This window comes from Paramisgurnus dabryanus, chromosome 9 (genome assembly GCF_030506205.2).
Source record: "Paramisgurnus dabryanus chromosome 9, PD_genome_1.1, whole genome shotgun sequence".
In the NCBI taxonomy this organism is placed as follows: Eukaryota; Metazoa; Chordata; class Actinopteri; order Cypriniformes; family Cobitidae; genus Paramisgurnus; species Paramisgurnus dabryanus.
In genome coordinates, this window is record NC_133345.1 from 32,626,302 (window position 1) to 32,643,505 (window position 17,204).

General features: G+C 36.8%; 1 protein-coding gene across 4 annotated transcripts in view; it reads right to left on the bottom strand.

The window, feature by feature from the left end:
• Positions 1 to 201: 201 nt before the first annotated feature.
• The window catches only part of chst8 (carbohydrate (N-acetylgalactosamine 4-0) sulfotransferase 8), a 181,870-nt gene continuing 164,867 nt past the window's right edge, over positions 202 to 17,204 (bottom strand). Inside the window, exons 2-4 of one of the 4 annotated variants that reach the window (XM_065257919.2) lie at positions 8,462 to 8,548; positions 8,222 to 8,256; positions 202 to 3,256 (exon numbers count right to left, since the gene is read on the bottom strand). In XM_065257919.2, coding sequence (XP_065113991.1) covers positions 2,189 to 3,256; positions 8,222 to 8,256; positions 8,462 to 8,548 — 1,190 coding nt within the window. In that variant the 3' untranslated portion in view covers positions 202 to 2,188. Of the gene's footprint in view, positions 3,260 to 8,221; positions 8,260 to 8,461; positions 8,549 to 17,204 lie in introns of all 4 variants that reach the window. The other 3 variants (XM_065257917.1, XM_065257918.1, XM_065257916.2) reach the window with 3 other exon arrangements.

A 17,204-nucleotide genomic window follows, 5' to 3' on the forward strand; every position in this document is an offset into this window, starting at 1 on the left:
GAACACTATTCGATCTGTTCTGACTATAAAACAGAAGTTGACTGTAATGTATGCCATGAATTTTGAAGGCAAAAATCCCATTGAAAGATTATAAATATGCATTTCAATTTTAAACAGCTAATAGTCATTGTTTAGTGTAAATCCCAGCTTCAAAGGGTTTATTGCTTTATGTGAAATGAAAGACATTGATGTCAAGACGCGTGAAGGCTAAAGAACAAAGAGTTTATTGAGTAAAACTCTGCAGGAGGACCGCAGCTGTCCTGAAACGCTGGCAGTGGGACATAAGGCAAAGGGCTTATAGATCATACAGATTGATACACTTCTGCACCAACAACAGTTATACATTCACCAGTTACTTGTGTGATATCATATAGTTTCATATATATAGTTTCAGAAATATATTCTATAGGAATCAGGACAGGAGGGTGACAGCAGTATTTCAGAATAAACACACCTTTATAAAGCCGATTCAGGATTGACTGAGAAACACCTGCTCAACCTAACACACACACAGATTCTTCATTGCTGCGTATGACATAAATCTACTCTGTGATTTCTAATAAAATAATATGAAATAAAAATATACTATGTTCATATATAATGCTTATATATATAGCTCTTACATGGTGTACCTTTCATAAATAAATAAAATATGTTCTATATGAGTTTAAATGTTTGTGTTTTTATCACTCAGGTTACATACAGCACACGCTTGCACGCACACGCAGGTTATCTAATAAACATTATTTAATAAGATTTAGTGCACACTAGTTGAGCATTTTTTGTCGTTCTTACAGAAACTTTTTTGCAAACACACTTAAAGATGAGTTTACACAAACGCCTCGATCACATTGAAAGCCATTTTACAAATACATAGAAAAATATAATCATCTGAATGCCCTTTTTACAATTATAGATAGATTAAGATTTTTATCACAAAAAAGGTTTGCATGAAGTGTGTTTTCAAAAGGGAAGTGAGTTATAGGCTCTATATATATATATATAATAGTATGAAATAAAAGTTGTGTAAAGGTACCATAATATCTGATGATAATACCATGGTACTTTTATGAATTCCATATTAATGTTATCGTGGTTTAACTGTAACATGAATAGCATGATACTACTATGGTAAAAAGCAGTAATACCATTGAGTCTTTTTGTAAGATGAAAGCTATTAGTGTTAAAGTTACATTTGCCCTTTTCTACTTGTGTAGTGCTGTGTGCAAAAATACTGTGAATGAATGCTGTGCCGTGTGTATATGCAGGATTACATTGCATTTTTAATTGAGCATCGGGAATCTGATGATCTTCTTAAAAACATTTATATTTTGGCAGGCTGATGAAATAGTTAGGCTGCATTTACACTGCATGTTTGAAGGGACTCAATTCTGATTTTCCCCTCATGTGGCACAGATCAGATCTGATCCATGGACGTGTAAGCAGGAAAAAGCGCATAAAATCCGATATTCTCTAATCGGTTTCAGGCCTGATTCATACGTGTAAATAAATCGGATATGAACTGGATACATGCATTCTCATCCGCAATGTAACCTGACAGGTCAGATATTCCCATCTCAAGACGTCTCGTGTGTCATTAAAAAAGCAACACTGGCAAATGACATCAACTCAGGTGGACACCACACGCGATCACATGAGTCATCTTAGCAGTGCATCTTTGTGAAGTAATGTTACAGCTGTATAATCATTTTGTCTGTGTCCATTGCATATCACAACATTTTCTTGGAGGTTTAAGCTTTTACGGGTCAGTATGTCCACTTTGATTTGTTTTGCCAAGTGTTGTGAGTAAATACAGATATCAAATACGAGTCGCTTTAAAAAAAAAAAAAAAATGATGTAAGCGGGTCATCAAAAAAAATCGGCTACAAGCAACAAATCGGAATTGGGCATGAAGATTTGCTGTGTAAATCCAGCCTTTGTCAAGTTAAAGATCATCTGGGTATTTCATACTGTTCACATTTGCACGGCAGATTAACTCGTATGATGGCCAGGGTCTTTCCACAAATGACACAAGAACATTTGGCAAAGAAAACATTATTTTGTATTAATATGCTTTGGGTTAGGTATAGGTGATCTGATGGTGAAACTCAGAGAAGTGATTTAGTCTTATTAGTCCCTTCGAAGCATTGAATGGACAACAGATGGTTTGCACAGCAGTAGTTAAGCTTCAGTACAAGTCTTTATAAGGTTTAGAGTAGTTAAACATCAGATAGTCCATGTAGAAGAAGTCATAAGCCCTCTGTCTCTCAGAGGCGTTCAGCTGTGAAAAATAATCCTGCGTGATCTGGGTGGAAGTCCTGGCCTTGACGGAGGGGTACATCAGGTGTTCGGGGGCTCTGATCTTTTGTAAAATGAAATTGGCCTCCTCTTCCAAGTTCTCAACCTTTCCTATGAAGTCGTAATGCAGGTGACAAGGATTACAGAGTTGGTTTGCCGGTTCCCAGTGGATGTCCATTCCAACGGGCCGATGGACGTCCAGCAAGTAATGGATGAATTCCCGAAAGGTGACCCCGTTTCCCGTCTTTAAAGCCGCTTTGGATGCGTTCACCCTGTACTTTGAGATGATGGGCTTTCCGAATACGGGATGATAGTAGGAATTCGGGTTCTCGAATTTATCCCTGTACGCAGACACGAGTCTTTCCAAAGGCTCTCGGACAAACAGGACTTTAGTGTAGGTTTGCAGACGCTTGGTGATGCCCTGCCTGTCAAAGCTATCCAGTCGTTTCAGGTGGTTGTCGTAGTGAACGGCCTTGTCACTGATTTTACTGGTAGCGTTGGCGACCCCGGCCAGCACCATCAGAACTCTTTTCCAGTTGGAGCAGCCGGCTTTAGGCACCTCGCAATACAACAGTTTATGTCGGTCCTCCACGTAAATCCGGGAGACGTGGTGTGGCGTTATCGTCCTGGAAATATTACTACGGTACTTTGCGCAGACCTCTCTGATGATCCTTCGACGAGATTCCTGAATGTCATTCAGCCCCGTAGAGCTCTCAGCTGTAGCGTATGAAGGTGAAGATGAAGAGTTGGTTTGCGCCCGTACCACTGGGCTGGTTTTTAAAAGTTTCCGGTGGCGTTTGGTGACCCGCTGTGACTCCGTGTCGTGCTCACGTGAACCCGGGGTGGCAGATTGATGTTTCCCGTGAAAGTCTGGCAGCTGCATTGGTGAGATGGGGTTGATGTCGCCCTCTTCAGACCACTGGGAAACTCTGCCAGCTGACTCGCTGAACTGTGCACACTGCTCCATAAAGAGAAAGAGAGAGATAGAGAGAGAGAGAGAAACATAATGAATTTATTATAGCAGTATTGTTAGATCCCAACATCAGGATAACGTCAGGTTTTCATGGATTCCAGTGGAATTCTGGAATGATATTCTGGATGGTTTAGGTGAAATGCGTGTTATTTGTGTGGTGATGTTGTATAAATCAACCGTATAGTGATGACACTTATGTAGATATAAATGTGTTTTGAGGAACAAATGATTTCCTGTCTTATTATTTATCACTGTGTATAAAGTATTTCTCTTGTATCCTTGCAGGTGTCACATGAAAGTAAGCAGTTTTTAACCCTAACCTTCAATTGAATACACTTCATACAGAAAAGGTTATGAAGGGATTCTCCTCTCTCAGGTTAATATGTTTAATGTTTTACAGTACTTATACTTTTTTTGTTTACTGTTTATTCTTAATGTTTTGCCCTCTCCACCACTTCATACTATAAATAAAGTCAGAAAAATTGTTACAAAAAGTACAGCTTTGCACCCAAAGAGTTCATATTAGTAATTCAATGGTAGGGGTGAGTGGGGAACAAACTAATGTGGGATTAATTGTAACACAGCTACATATTTCTACATGGCCGAGCAATCTGTGCTTTTGGTCTTTTTCTCTTACTGTCAGAAGATCTCCTGTGAATTTGTGAAAAGTTTAGATGTGTTTTGGTTAAGATATTGAACAAAGAGTGTTTTGAAAGTAAATTTCTTCATCTTATATTTTTTTATTTCTGTGTTGGGTGTGTAAGTCACCAAATCCAATATTAGAATATTTGAATCACTGTCTTGTTACCTAAAACATAACATCATTTTGAAACATGTCAACAACTCCTAGTAACTGATAGCTGGGATTGAAAACATTTTTACACAGCGGGGTTAGTTGTCACACAGTCTCAGGTATACAATGATAATGAAATGAAAACAATGTAAATATTATTCATCAAAATGATAACTGTTAATACAATATCAGAGGAAATAACTCACTATTATAATTTTTTATAAAAAAATCTATTTCTATTCATTGCTGCATAATAGATGTATGTTTAGATGAAGGATGATGGATGGATTAATTTGTGGAAATCTATCTATTATGGGCAGATATATAAACAATATCCACCTTTAGTATATAGACAGAATTTGATTGAATTATTTGGGCTAAACTCAATTTTCTAGCAGGTGTAACAACAAACCCTCTGTTTGTTACAATGAACACCACCTATGGGGTAACGTTTGCACTCCTGTCACTTCTGGTGTAATTGTACAATAACAGTAGATCCAAACTTTTAGTGTTCATTTGTAGCAGAGATGTGCTTGTTGATTGTGTAAAAAAATATTAATCTAAATTAAATATTTTTTTGAATGATTATGACTAGAGCTAGAGATTTTGATTACATATTAAATGTGTGTGTAATGTGTATAATAATTATGTATATATAGATGCACACACACATGCATGTATATATTTCTTAAATATTTTTTCCTTAAAATTATACATACATACATGTTTGTATTTAGGCCTATATATACATAATATTTTTTGATGTACTGTGTATAATAATTATGTAAACAAAAACTTTTATTCTGCAAACGAATAGTCCTGAGTCACGGGGTGACCAAAGTTATCACGGTTATCAATATTATCATGGTTTTGTTTAAATGAGATGGAAATTTCCCCAAAGAAATGATACACACCCTGAAAACATTTGAACAAGTTTTATTTTTGAAAAACACAATTTAATATTTCATGTCCCTGAAATTATTTCTATGGTAAAAAATAAATAAATCTGTCTAATAAGTTTACCATGAATGAATACAATACATTATCCCTGAAATGCCTTCTTGAGCAAAAAACTATGTTGCATGTGCGCGCCTGCGTCAAACCGATTCTGGCTGGACAGGACTTACAGCGAGTTTTCAAAATCACGTTAATCAAACACGGTTTTAATGATAATTACATTTTAAACGATAATACCAACCGTCAGGACATTTTATCACGGTTAATCGTAAAACCGGTAACCATCCCATCCCTAGTCGTGACTAATCATTAGGCAGCACTACCAAAGACTCCCCCTGTGCCCCCGCCCTCCCCTACATATTGGTACCAAATGTATACATGTCTGTACCTAATGGACCTTTTTAAAGGGTATTGCCCCTGTGACACTGTGGTACATATTTTGATGATTTATTTCTACCAGTGTACCTTCTTACATCGAGCACAAGATGGCACCCTTCAACAGTTCACAGTCTCTCTGACCCTGCAGACGGATGAACTCGTGCTAATTTGAAATTATAAAATCTTTACTCCAGTAATTGATGAGGATTTTTGCCTAATTCTCTACATCACCTGATTTCCAAAAAGATGTCGCCTGTGGCAAATATCAATTTACCTCCTCATTAGAATTCATTAAGGTGCAATAAAGTCAATGAATTGAATAATCATAAATCCAGTAGTAATGAGATGATTAGTTCATTATGAGTCAGGGCTCATTTGATTACAGATGCCAAGTTACAGCCCACCAATCTGCCCTCTGGGTAACATGAGAGCGATAGAGAGGAGAGATGAGATAAAATGAGGTGAGACGGAGAAGAGAAGGATTACAATAAACCACGATAGACTGAACATACTGTAGTCATTTTTACTACAATAAACTCAAATCATGCTGCTAGTACTTGACTATGGGTGAAGAGGTTAATGCCCAGCAAGCAAATTTGCATTTAAATGACATCTAATAGCTGTCCCAACAAAGCCCTGACTTCTAGAATAAGACCAGTGTTGGGTGCAACTAGTTACTAGTAATTAGTTACTGTAAAGTAAAGTAAAGGATTACTCAGTAATTTAATGACAGTCTCTTCTGCTGTAATTGAAGTAAATCTGTGTATGGACTGTAGATCAATGTGATTTTCAGTGTGAATTTGGTGATTTAATAAGATTAATGGTAACAATCTAGTGTAGTTTACAAGTTTCACTATTAACTGGTTAGTTATTAGCCAGGTTCTATATCCTTAATACCCAATTCCTACCAATACTTAAACTTAACAACTACTTTACTAAGTATTAATAAGCAGTTATTAGGACAATATTGTGGCAAAAGTAGTTAATAGTTAATTAATAGTGAGAATTGGATCTTAAAAAGTGTGTACAGTATAACTTTTACATGATTTATTTGAGCCGTTTCAAAACTATCTTTGTATCATTAACTAAATAAGATTTAGAAATGAATTTGTAATAAGTAATTAAATACTTTTTGCTGAGTCATTTGTACAGTGATTTAATTTCATGATTCAAGGTTAGTAATTAGTAACTAGTAATCAATTACTTTTTTGAGTAACAAAATTTGGGATGTCGGTGAAAATGTAATAGATGTCTAACCAAAAATAAATAAAATAAATAAATAAATCAAACCAACACCTTGTGTTCATTGTTGACTTTGCTTACACACTTTAAGAAATTTTGTGTTTGTTTTTACACATTGTTTTGTGTCATGATATTTAACACATCTTGTGTTAACTTTGTGTTCAAAAAAATAAAAGGATGTGTAAAAAACAACACATTAAATGTGTTAAATGTCCTTAACTAGACACAAAATGTGTTGTTTTAACACAACTGTTTTACAAGTGCATGAAGGAATAGCAGACATCTCACAACTAACCACATGTAACCAAAGTCAAGTTTATATTGGCTAGAAGTAGGTTACTCATAACTAGACTATATCGGCTCTATGGTTAACCTATAATGACGGTGACATGATGCCTATTGTTTGCTGGGTGTAGATTCAGAGCCGATCCTGACCTTTCTGGGGGCCCTAAGCAACTTTGTGAGGGGGGCCTGTCATCGGGTTCATAAAAAACAGTCACAGTCTCTGCTTAAATGTAGCTATAAACAAAACGTTAACTAAAACACATTTTATCTTATAGCTGTACATTTTTGCCACATGTACTTTACTGTGACACTCATCAGAATACTTCCTAATTTATAACATTGACACATGTTTTGTGAAAAGCCCTTGATCTGTTACATTAGTACTTAGACATTTTTTTAAGATGTAGATTATCAGGGAATCAAATTTAAAATTATGAATAAAATAAAACCAAAATGCTGTCAGATAAACTATAACAAATAACTCAACAGCTGCATAGATGGACTGACAACTGGAATTAAAGTATCGTAAGATCAGACTGCTTGTTATAATTTCGAATGGCTCCCGTGGCACAATGATGTCACTCGCCAGCTGGTCTGTGCAGCGCTGCATGAAGTTAAGAACAAGGGGGCCCCCTAGTGGTGGGGGGCCCTACGCAGCTCACATAGCCTACGTATAGGGAGGATCGGCTCTGCCCGGAAGTAAACAAAAAGAAGGAATATACAGCAGACATAGTGGACATACAACTGCGTGCTGTAATTATGTCCGTGACAACAACGTTTTAATGCATTACGCCCGCACCTCCTCTCAACTCCAGGTATGTCAGCCATCTGTCATTGTGCTAAGATTGCTAATAGAAATTGTTAACAAACACTTCCTCATCCGAAAATGCACTGCGCAGCTGACTACGGCAGCTGGTTTAGTCCAAAATGCGCAGTACTTTTGCAGTTAGGTCAGTTAGATCTCGGATCGAGTTCTCACCACAAACGACCGGCTCTGGAGTTCCGCTTTTGGTGCGCACCAGAGTTCAATTTCTGCATTCTCAGCTGCCCAAACTAACCGCACCAAGTGAGCAATCGAACTCTGGTACGATTCAATCGAACTAAATGAGGCAGGTATGAAAACACCCTTACTGTATGAGATTCACACATGAATAAATTACTTACTGCTTGTGTATCATGAATAAGACTTGATATCAGTAACAATGGTATCTTGGCAGAAACTGGGATGACAATGGTAAAGTTTGTATAGGAAGCACATTGCAAGACATTATGCACACATAAAAAAGTGTTGTCACCTTTGTTGAGTAAGATGTGCTTCTGAGCTTCAAACCTGAGAGAGAGAGAGAGAGAGAGAGAGAGAGAGAGAGAGAGAGAGAGAGAGAGAGAGAGAGAGAGAGAGAGAGAGAGAGAGAGAGAGAGAGAGAGAGAGAGAGAGAGAGAGAGAGAGAGAGAGAGAGAGAGAGAGAGAGAGATTAGTAAGTTATATTAAGAGGAGGAGAGCAGGTGTTGTTATTGGACTCAGTCTAGTGGTTCACCTGTATTGTTTATGGAGCTGTTAATCTCTGAATGCTGCGTGAAGTCCTGTTGTTTTCCTGCCAGTGTGAGTGTGGTGTTTAAGATGCCTTGTAAATTTAAAGGTGAAGTGTGTTACAAAAATAATGACTGTAAAAACAGATAATCTGCCAGTGTTGCTTTAACATAAAAATGACACACATCTTTAAACAGTTAACTACAGCTATCTGAGAGGTGATCTCTTCTGTTGTGCTTCATTTAACGGGTTATAAATGCAGTAGGGTGTCCAATGTGAACGCCTGCTGAGTGTATGTGGTGTCCACAGCTTCAACGCTGCATCGCTTACACGCCATTAAACAATCTGAGGCTTTTATTCTGTAATTACAGAGTGAATCAGACACTACGGCCCTTCAATCACTAATTACAGCTTTCTGTGTCTTCACTGTCATTGACCATCTGACCGTGTTTCTAACGTATAATTCAGACACAAAGGCACACATACTGAATATACACTATAGTGAGAGACTCATATTCATTTAATAATCACAACCTGATACAAACAAATATATTTATCTTGCAGGTAAAAACAGATGGAATAGATGAAGTACAGCTGACTGGAAGATATCACGACTGAGATCTGGATACATCTGTTAAAGAAATGTGTTTAACTCTGTTCAGTGTGTGTGTGTGTGTGTGTGAGAGAACAGGTGGTCTGCCTGTGGGCTGATATGACATCATTATACTGTGTGTGTGTGTGTGTGAACCTGGTTTTGGTGTGGGCAACTTTACTTTAAGTAATACCAGTAATGTTTTTGACTTTTTGATCATTTAATGAGATAAATTTAAATTTTACACACTACTAATAGCAAATGTTGGTTCAGTTTATTGAGTTTTTCTGTATAAATGCAAACAATTATTTTAAAGGTCCCGTTTTTCCTGATCCCATTTTTTTCCAATTCTAGTAAGTGTGTAATGTTGCTTTTAGAGCATAAATAATAAATAATAATAAATAATTACTCATGGGAAAAGATTAATTACGATACAAAATAAAAGTGATTTTAGCAAAATATATGAGTGTGTGTGCTATATGTAATTATTATGTATATATAAATATACACACATTCATGTATGTATTTAAGAAACATATACATGTGTATATATATTTATTTATTCATATTTGTATATATTCTATATTATATATAAATTAAAAAAAATTATATACAAATTAAAATGTCATATCATGAGACCCAAACACAATTTTTTTTCCTTCTTAAGTTAACCTTGTGCATGCAAAGACAGACCAGTCTCAACATAAAAGCGCTATTTGTTAGTTAATGCTATATGCTAGTTAATGCTGTATCCTAGCATTTAGGCTGAAGTTCTACTATTGACGTTATAGTTACGTTTTGCAGGTCCATACTGAAAAAACACAAACTTACCACTCAGAAATGTCCATTAACAATCTCCAAACAATAGATTATTCCTCAATATCTGATACAGACTCAAACATAAGATCTGTTTACACACACACAGAGCTACTGAAGGAGAAACAGCCAACCAGAGCAGAGCTCAACATTATTATTCATGAACCTTTCAAATAAGGTAATAATAGATCATTTCATTATAAAGGCTAATCCCAGGGTTGTAAACGGACATGTAAAACGGACTCTGGATCATTTTTGCAATAAAGACACAAACCTGTATAGAAACCAAAGTACAATTTAACAGATTATTATAATGCATTCTTTGGCACCTTTAAAACAGCTCAAATGTAAATGTACACCCTTGCCTCATGTAGTATACGCATCCGGATCTATGACTATGCAAATTAGCCCCCGCCTCTACTAAATCGCACAACTCTGACCATAGATATGAATATGCAAATTAGTCCACGCCTCCACTCTTTCGCACCACCTCAGACCATAGATATAAATGTAAATAGATGCAACATTCAGCAGTTTCAGACACATAACTGCTAAGTTCAGTTTCACACAATGCATACGTGAACTGCGCGGTTACAGCATTAATCTTTAAGCGCTGATGTTAACATCACTCTTCCTACATGTGTGAGCAGATATGAAGCAGCAGTGCTGCGATCCTTTCATCTATACATAATATCTATGGCATGGACTACTGATCCACTCATACTGTGGTGATGTGATTGGTTACATGCCTGTTACAAAGGGAAACCGAGGCGAATTCAAACGCGGGAATAAAATTGTCTTCGGAAAACTACAATTTATGGAGAAAATACACACGGTTTGTCTTAAAGCATATCAGAAAACACCACATAGACATATAAACAACAAAAAAAAACTTGATATTCACCACAGTGGGGCTTTAAAGCATCTGTTCACGCTGTGCTCTTCATTTGACATTAAGTAGTGTTATATATATATATATATATATAGATACATCAGCTGGTAAAAAGACAAAAGGAAAGTTATGTTCCAACTTAGCAAATGAATGAAATGCATATCACGTTGTAATGATGACTTGTAAACTTACCAAGAGGACTGTAAGCCAGCGTGACCTTTGATAGTCATCAATCAAAGAAATGCTCCTGTAAGCACATAAATCCATGCTGATGTATGTGATGTGATGACTGAATGTCTGCTGAGACCTTGTTCTCTGTGTCTCTATTCACGCTGGTGAGGTTTGTCTCATTACTGAGAAACATTAACACATCACACCTGTTTACTGCTATACTGAACTTCATAGTGATAAACTAGCTGTGTAAGTTTATGAATATACGAAATGACCAAACACAATCAAAATGGAAAACATTACAAGTAGCTTGTTAGAAATGGAGGTAATTCTTGTATAACTATCCAAAATATTCATGCACAATTCCTACAGATTAAGAAGCGCATATTTAAGTGATAGTTTCTGTGGAAGTGAAGGTTTGTAAACTCGACAGAGACGCCAGTTGTTTACATGCTTGTTTGTTTGTTACTGCATGACTGTCTGTGTTTCTGTAAGCAGGGATCTGTAATCAAATCTTCCTGTCAGATGTAAACCACAAGCTAAATTATATAGCGCAGACAAACTTTGATTGACAGAGCTGTTAATCTTTGATGCAAAAGAGTTCTTGAGTTATTGTAACAGAAGATGCCGTCTTCAGACGCTCTTCTGAATGAATGTGAAGATGTTGAAACCAGGGCCGGATTATCCATAGACGGGATTGGGCGAGTGGGGCACCAGATAGTAGGGCACCAAGGCACCCGTGACAAAAATACGGAATGAGCGATCAAGTTTTAACCACTCAACTGCATGACGTGTCAACCGTTTAATGTCACCATGCGTTCAGTTGAATCTACCAATGGGTCTATGCAGCCTTCACATCTCACCAAGTGCACAAAAGATGAATAAGATGAACAACTGCATGCAAAACAACGTTGATCCCATTTAAACTATGTAAGTACTTGGACCTGAACACATGAACCACAGCGCATCCTAATGTTCTAATTTTTCATTTTATATTCTGACTTTCATCATTTGCAAAGTTTCTAGCTGCATCTTTAGTTATTTTGCAACTGTTTACTATGTTTTGTACAAAGAAGTAAAATTTGTTTTGTCACAAAAGCTTGCATGCACTTAGTGGGTTTTGTAGCAAAAGGCATTAAAATGTATTAAATAGCAATAAAATTACTAAAGTGATATTTGTAAAAGTAAGGCATTTCAACTACTGACACTTTTCTATCTTTTACTATTCTATTTTGTGGATTTTCTATTCAATCCACTTTTGCTAGTTTAAAGGCAGGGAAATGGTTTGTGCACCTGGCGGATGGTCTAAAAGGGTCGTTTCGTTCTTGTTATGAGTACTGGGTGTGTTTTGGGCATAACGTGCAGTAAACCATTGAGAGTCTTATCTCCCATCCCCTTTAAAAGCCAGTTGCTCTTGCCATGCCGATTCCCTATTTACCTGGTGGAGTTTGTAAGCGGAAAAACTGTAAGCAGAGAAAGAAGAAGTTTAAGATTGATGTTTAAAAATTGTATTGTGTTTTATTCATTAAAATTGTTATTTGTGTAAATAAAGCTTTGGTTCTCTTTAAAAGTTGTTATTTTAGTCATGGAGTAATAAGTCAAATAAGCAGTGTTTTAATTGCTGATAAAGTATGATGCATGATCACTGTAATCTCAAAAAGATTTTTATAAGAATAATATACAAACATACCAAAAAGGTTTGTATAAGTAAAAATACTTTATAATGTAACAAACTGTAGATAAAGAATTTACAAACGTGTGGAGAGCTCAACACTTCGTGTGGACAGCGCCGTGATGTGTTTTAAAAAATATTTCTTTAAAAAGGTTCTCATCTCACCATATCCAGACGAACAAAGTCATCATATACAAATAAATACGTGGAGTAACATTTCAAAACATTTCAAAATAAATGCAATATTTGGAAAAGCAAAAAAAAAAAAAAAACAGTTAACCAGGCTACAGGTGAATCATCTCTTCATGCCTTCTAAGGTCATAATCTGTCCTCATTTATGTCCAAGAGACACAATAATATTTTATTTTTTATTTTTATTTTAATCCTTAAAAATTAAATATTTTTAAATGTTTGCGTGCTGCTGCACATCCATGTATGTGTATTAAACAAAGTGTACGCATATTGTCTTAATGCGCTCCTTAAATAAAAAACAATACTGCCTTAAAATAGCAATGCATCAACAATATGCCTGAACACATCTCGTTTTTAGTCCAGCAAGCCCATGGGTGCACAAATGCAATTGCTATTTACTGTAAATAACATGAAGCTGGCGTGAAAATGATAACTGTGCCAGGCTGAAACTAGCAAAACACACTTGCGTTGCACCTTGCGCCACATTGTGCCAGGTGTATGATGGGGCCCTTAGAGGTTTTTACATCTCCTCATATACACCACAGTGTCATTCTTGCATTGTTGCATAAATTGTTGTTTTTTGAAAAGATCTGTAAGCTTTCAGGTGCAGCCATGACCCTGTCAGAAGATCCAGAGCTGTGTTTTCTGGATGGGTTTTGTCATTGTTTACACTGAGCACACTAAGTAAGTGACACACATCTTCAGTTCTGATGAAATCACTGTTCAGTGAGAGGAGATGTCAACAGCCAAACAAAGACTCAGATACTAAACCAGCTAACGGCCAGTGCTCAGGATATAAAGGAAGGTTCTGGAACAAAAGCAAAACATCTTATCGGAGCAACACCAGCTGAGCCTGAGGCTCTCTCTCTCTCTTTCTCTCTCTCTCTCTCTCTTTCTCTCTCTCTCTTTCTCTCTCTCTCTTTCTCTCTCTCTCTCACTCACTCACTGAGGACTGGAGAGGCTGCCGGTTGTTTTAGAAGCTCACATGTTGTTGTGACTGAAACTTTCAGAAAATATTGAAGGTTAGTTGACATCAGTGATGTGAAGAACTAAACTAAACTACAGTTTCAAAGTTGTTTCCCAACCCTAAATGACACTCTCATAATTGACTCAACCCCATGCCATCTCACATGTACATTGACTTCTATACAGTTTAACCCAAATAAATGTTTTTACAAGAAATGCTGTCATCTTTATAAAAAAGCACAAACATCCATCATTAAAAGAATCCAAATGACTCAAAAACAAGCACTATTCGCCTCAAACGCGTCTTTGCACAAGTTGAAAATATTTAACTCAAGCCAAAAATTTGCATGACACGAAGTTAAATCCCTCGAGTAAACTAATGATTTACACAAGTAGATTAAATAAATGCAATGCAAAGATGTGAATTCACCTTAAATGCATCTTTGCAGAAGCTCAAAATATTAAACTTGAGCAAAAAATTTGCATGACACAAAGTAAAATCCCGCGAGTAATCTAAAGTGAGTAATGTGATGTTTTGCGTGTGTTGTCTACGCAGCATTAGGCCATCATTAGATGTTATAGTGATCATATATAATTGTTTCTCAGTCTCTTTATTAGAATACAACCAGAAAACACATGAAACTTGTATATAGTATTAAAAACAGTATAAAAGCGTCCTTGGGCTCTGAAAAGGCGCTATATAAATAAAACTTATTATTATTATTAAAAGTATAGGCTGAAGTGTCAAGTATTTAGGGTAAACTGCCCTTCCACTTGAGCAATAGCAGGCAGCTGCAGGATCTCTTAAACCTAAATAAAATTAAATCCTAATTTCTAATTTCTGATTCCTAATCAAATTACTTCAGTCTCCTCAAAAAAGCTCAAGATGTGCCTGAAGAAATTGTTTTGTTTTTATCAGGGCTCTGAACCGGTTCAAGGAACGGAAACGAAAATCGGAAACGAACAAAATTTTAACAGGAACAAAAACGAAAACGAAAACAAAATCAATTTTAATCGTTCTGAACAGAAACGTTTATTTAAAATTACCATTAACCGGTTAATAACGTTATTTTATCGTTTTCTTTAATATTGTACTTATCAGTGACCAATCATGATTTGAACAGTACAACATGTGACTTTGACGCATCAAGCGTGAGTGACTTTGACACATAGCGTGAGTGAAATGCCCGCGCAGCAGTCATCGAGTCTCCGGCACGATAGCATTTGTCTTAAATAACCACAAAGCTACCCATCAAATGTTCAGAGGTATGTTTAAGTTAAAACTTGCTTGGAAATATGAAGATGCAAACTGTAACTCAAAAAAGCCAGGGGACTTATACCACTGTCAATAACTTTTTAGATGGGTCGCCACCAAGAAATTCCTTTTCGTTATTATTTTTCTTACGACAAGCTGTCTTAACAAGTCTGTCTGCAATATTGAAGGATGTGGGGGAGAAGTACAGTAGCCGGGAATCACTGAGGTAACTTACAGAGGCACATTTAACATAAACATCCAGCAGAGTATGCTGCGGTTTCAACCAGAAAAAGACATGATTGAAAACGGGTCGTTTTTTTCAGCTGTTTATACTTAAAATGAATGCAGGAATTTCTTTTGTGGTTTTAACAATTAATGAAATGTTGAAGTTTACTTATATCATGTGTTATGTTATTATTTTTGTGTGAAAATTAGTCTGTATGCATGCATTTGTTAAAGTATAGCCTGAATTAAAATAACGTTATTAACCGGTATTTTTTCTAAGTAAACCGTTTTCGGAACGTAAATGTTCAATGAGGAACGCAAAAACGGAAACGTTAAAATATCGATTCTGCTCGGAGTGAAACGATTGATAATTTTTTTCGTTTTTAAGCCCTGGTTTTTATTTATGGATGGCCATTAAAACTTTGCAAAGCTGGCGATGGTGGTCTAAGACTTTTGCAAAGTACTGTATTTCTTTGTGAACAAGAGGCAGAAACAATGCCGTAAGGGGCGTGACATAGTGAAGACGGGCGTGTCATCGCAACACAAAGTTATGGTTCAGCTCTTTGACACAGAGATTTAAACCCAGAAATATCTGTAAACTGTACTGAAGTAGAGATCAGGGAGCTCCTCACCATCAGCGCTGAAGCAGAGATCATTCACCAGCATGACAGAACAGAGCATCACACGCTCATTATGATCTTATCATAAACTAACATGCACTCGCATGGTTTTTCAAGAGAGGCATATTAGCAAGCAAAAAACTTATAAAGAGCAGGACTTTAAATACATCACGTGTCTTTACGGGATCTTTACGGTATGTGTGCGAATGCATGCACAGATTCTGTAAAAACATTTGCAGTGTGAATGAAATAAAAATCAAATGATCCTAGGACAAATCCTGGATGCATTTTCAGTGTATTTCGGCTCCTTTAACACTTCCAGATGGTAACTGAAGAGGTCCAGCAGAACTATGAGCTGTCAAAGTGAAGATCTCAGACCATGAACCAATCTCAATACCAAGAGCCTGAAATTCTGCCTTGTGTTTTACACACACACACACACACACGAACACACACACACACACGAACACACGCACACACGCACGCACACACGCACGCACACACACACACACACACACACACACACACACGAACACACGCACACACACACACACACACACACGCACGCACACACACACACACTTGGCTCTGTGTTTCTGGCAGAATTTGTATTCTTTTTTTGTTGTAGCTGCCCGCTGGTTGTGCTGGGCTTCATGCCATCTCTCTCTCTCTCTCTCTCTCTCTCTCTATCTCTCTCTCTCTCTCTCTGTATGCTGCAGGGTTGTGCACCTTTCTGAATTGAATTACAGTGTTTTTTAAATTTCCTATCAATTATTGAATTACAATTGAGGTAGCAACCAGGAAGACTTAATGTAGTGTATATTCCTCTTATTCAATCCTAATGCTCTTTAAAAGTTCAATCATCTATCATTCATAGCATCACTGTCATAGATTTCAAAATGCCACCTATAATGTAATTTGTAAATCTATATTAAATAAATCAACTCATTTTATGGACAAAATGGAGCTAGGCAATTGCAGTACGTTAACCGTAAACAGTCTGTCATTGTTCAAGCAAACAGGTAGCCCCGCCCAGAGTCATGTTCTTGATGAATATAGTGTTAATGTGCCGGGATGCTCAAACAATGTTTTATCCTACAGATGGCTGATTTGTTGTTTCAGTATATATGATAAAGGATTTTAACATCATAGGTTCCCATGCACGCTCCTCAGATGTGTCAGGTGTGTATGAGGGATCATCGTTCCCTGAGGATATCAGCGTGCTAATGAGAGCGACTGACCGGAGACATCAGGGAACACAGAGGAACATCTCACCCATCTGACAGACAGAGACTAAAATAATCCTCTCAGCTGTCAGGTGAATCTCTTTCTGTGAGATCCCAGAGGCT